Here is a 3,543-nt window from a genome sequence, read left to right on the forward strand (position 1 = left end):
CTGCCATGGACAATTATTGTGTCCCCAGTTTAAATGACTTTTGTCTCTGCATCCAGATGTTATGCTGTTATGCAGTCAGCAGTGTTTTAAGAAAAAAATAACTTGTTTAGTGAAACAAGGTGATAATATGATTACACTAATTTGTTATTATTCACTTGACTCTAATATTGGTTTATTGAGCAAATACAGGGCTAGGCTGAGCCCAGCAAATACAACTGGTTTCACAAAAGGGGTTATTTTTCCCCGAATTTCCCTGAATTTTAAATGCTTGTATTTCAGTTAAAATAAAACCCTGTTTTCCATAAATCAAAACTTGTCCTAAAATAGATCCAGACCGTTGTATGTATTTTACTCTTCTTTTATATAACAGTGTTATAATAGCTTAGAACAACATTATTGGGTATTTTAACCATCATCCACATTTCAGTCTGGTTGCTGAAAATGGTCAGTAGGCGACTCTTCAAAAACACATTTAGCTTCTTAACCCTGTATTTAGATTAGAAGCTTAAATATCAGAGTATTTAAATGATGCAGTTTGCATCAGCTGGTTTGGATCAGGGGTCCGTTTCATGAAGCAGGTTTACCGGAAACTCAAAGTTGTCTAAACCTGAAAATAGGGAATCTCTGACTTTTCCGGTTCACATAGAGAGTTCATTCAACATCTATTTTAGTCACCGTAGTAAAATTCTCCCTTTAGCTAAGCTGGGCGGTAGGTTGGCAGGTTTTCTTCTGTAAAATCAGATTTTCCTCTGTCTCCACCCTCCTTACAACCAATCATGCTATTTCCTGATATACGTAGTCAAATTTTTGTTGTAGTTTTGTGCATAAAAAAAAAAAAAAAAAAAATACAGCACCAAAAGTTTGAACACACCTTCTCATTCAAACAGTTGCCTTCATTTTCATGACTATGAAAATGATAGATTCACACTAAACTATGAAATAAGATGTGTGGAATTAAATACTTAACAAAAAAGTTAAGTATATATAAGACTTTCTTGGAGCTTGAGCAAAGCATGTGCGATATTATTATTAAATTCATAACAGCAAAAAATGCGGAAATGAAAGCTCAATTAAATATGACAAAAAAATCACCATCATCCAGTCTATTTTCAGTTTCTGCCCAAATATTTTCTTTTTGTTGTGGATTTTTGCAACAGGGATCGGAGCGGAATGCTGACGGACCCCCAGATTCCACATACTCCGTCAGCGCTCCGTCCCGCTAACGTACGTTTTGCTGAGCACTTGTGTGTCACGTTAATCAATGAGAGCTGTTCCACATCCACCGCTACTCCTCTGCATGTCACCGTCCACGTACATCTTCACCGTCCGTCACCATCAAAATACGAAGCCGAGCTATGTTTTTCTCCACTCCAGTCTGGCCAGATTAAGATCCAAAATTGAAGAGAACGGTGAAAAGATTTGGTTTGTCAAGTTAAAATGTAGTAACAACAGATCAGCAACTACAAATTATAGCAAAATTCTTATATATTCCTAAAAACTAACACCCTTTATTTAAAAGATTGGATGCAAACTACTTTTTCTTCAACATACCAGGAAGCAGATTTCTCATCTCCATCCAAATATTTATTTTATACCGAGGCGCTTAAAAATATAATCAAATCTAGTCAAAAGAAACTTCTTATTGCAGGAATGGATGAAGAGATGCTGAATAGAAATTTTGTTTTCCTTTTACCTATAGACCACACATTCTCTATGTAGTTAATATACACATAGACAGAACATATATAGTATAATATAAGATTCAAAGATTACAATATTAGTATTATTAATTCTGCTTAATTGTTGTCCTTGTCTGTTTTCTTCATTCAGTGCTGATGATCTGGAGGATCACAGTGGTTGTAATTATCTCTTTAGTCCTGTTTGGATTCACCCTCCGTTTTTGTACAAGAAGGATGGGTAAGAAAAACCTATAATAAGACATTTAAGCTGTTGTTTTGATTTAAAACGACTTTTTTGTTAGTGTAAGTTAAATTGATGTATTACTTTTATTTAAAAAAAATAACCACCTTTATTTACTGAATTTCCCCTTAAAAAAGGTTCAAAATGTTTTAACATCTTTAATATTTGTATTTTTTTCTTTTAGAGAAATGTTCAGATAGGTAAGACATGTTTTCGGCTNTGAAGACTTCAGCCACAGTTAATATACTGGGAAACAACTTTGTTAGTAGACTTATACTTAGCAGCACTTATCTGTTCATTCATTGCCAGCGGGAGGCAGAGCAAAAAAGTGCTCAAACTGTAAGACTATCTCTGTTTAAGTGAAAGCAAACCTGCCATGGACAATTATTGTGTCCCCAGTTTAAATGACTTTTGTCTCTGCATCCAGATGTTATGCTGTTATGCAGTCAGCAGTGTTTTAAGAAAAAAATAACTTGTTTAGTGAAACAAGGTGATAATATGATTACACTAATTTGTTATTATTCACTTGACTCTAATATTGGTTTATTGAGCAAATACAGGGCTAGGCTGAGCCCAGCAAATACAACTGGTTTCACAAAAGGGGTTATTTTTCCCCGAATTTCCCTGAATTTTAAATGCTTGTATTTCAGTTAAAATAAAACCCTGTTTTCCATAAATCAAAACTTGTCCTAAAATAGATCCAGACCGTTGTATGTATTTTACTCTTCTTTTATATAACAGTGTTATAATAGCTTAGAACAACATTATTGGGTATTTTAACCATCATCCACATTTCAGTCTGGTTGCTGAAAATGGTCAGTAGGCGACTCTTCAAAAACACATTTAGCTTCTTAACCCTGTATTTAGATTAGAAGCTTAAATATCAGAGTATTTAAATGATGCAGTTTGCATCAGCTGGTTTGGATCAGGGGTCCGTTTCATGAAGCAGGTTTACCGGAAACTCAAAGTTGTCTAAACCTGAAAATAGGGAATCTCTGACTTTTCCGGTTCACATAGAGAGTTCATTCAACATCTATTTTAGTCACCGTAGTAAAATTCTCCCTTTAGCTAAGCTGGGCGGTAGGTTGGCAGGTTTTCTTCTGTAAAATCAGATTTTCCTCTGTCTCCACCCTCCTTACAACCAATCATGCTATTTCCTGATATACGTAGTCAAATTTTTGTTGTAGTTTTGTGCATAAAAAAAAAAAAAAAAAAAATACAGCACCAAAAGTTTGAACACACCTTCTCATTCAAACAGTTGCCTTCATTTTCATGACTATGAAAATGATAGATTCACACTAAACTATGAAATAAGATGTGTGGAATTAAATACTTAACAAAAAAGTTAAGTATATATAAGACTTTCTTGGAGCTTGAGCAAAGCATGTGCGATATTATTATTAAATTCATAACAGCAAAAAATGCGGAAATGAAAGCTCAATTAAATATGACAAAAAAATCACCATCATCCAGTCTATTTTCAGTTTCTGCCCAAATATTTTCTTTTTGTTGTGGATTTTTGCAACAGGGATCGGAGCGGAATGCTGACGGACCCCCAGATTCCACATACTCCGTCAGCGCTCCGTCCCGCTAACGTACGTTTTGCTGAGCACTTGTGTGTCA

At 34.8% G+C, this 3,543-nt stretch overlaps 1 protein-coding gene across 1 annotated transcript in view; it reads right to left on the reverse strand.

The window, feature by feature from the left end:
• Positions 1–2,845: 2,845 nt before the first annotated feature.
• The window catches only part of LOC107100985 (contactin-associated protein-like 5), a 77,907-nt gene continuing 77,209 nt past the window's right edge, over positions 2,846–3,543 (reverse strand). The window contains exon 13 of the mRNA XM_015399706.1: positions 2,846–2,898. Coding sequence (XP_015255192.1) covers positions 2,846–2,898 — 53 coding nt within the window. The remainder of the gene's footprint in view (positions 2,899–3,543) is intronic.

The sequence above is a fragment of the Cyprinodon variegatus genome, unplaced genomic scaffold (genome assembly GCF_000732505.1).
Source record: "Cyprinodon variegatus isolate N-32 unplaced genomic scaffold, C_variegatus-1.0 Scaffold1041, whole genome shotgun sequence".
NCBI lineage: Eukaryota > Metazoa > Chordata > Actinopteri > Cyprinodontiformes > Cyprinodontidae > Cyprinodon > Cyprinodon variegatus.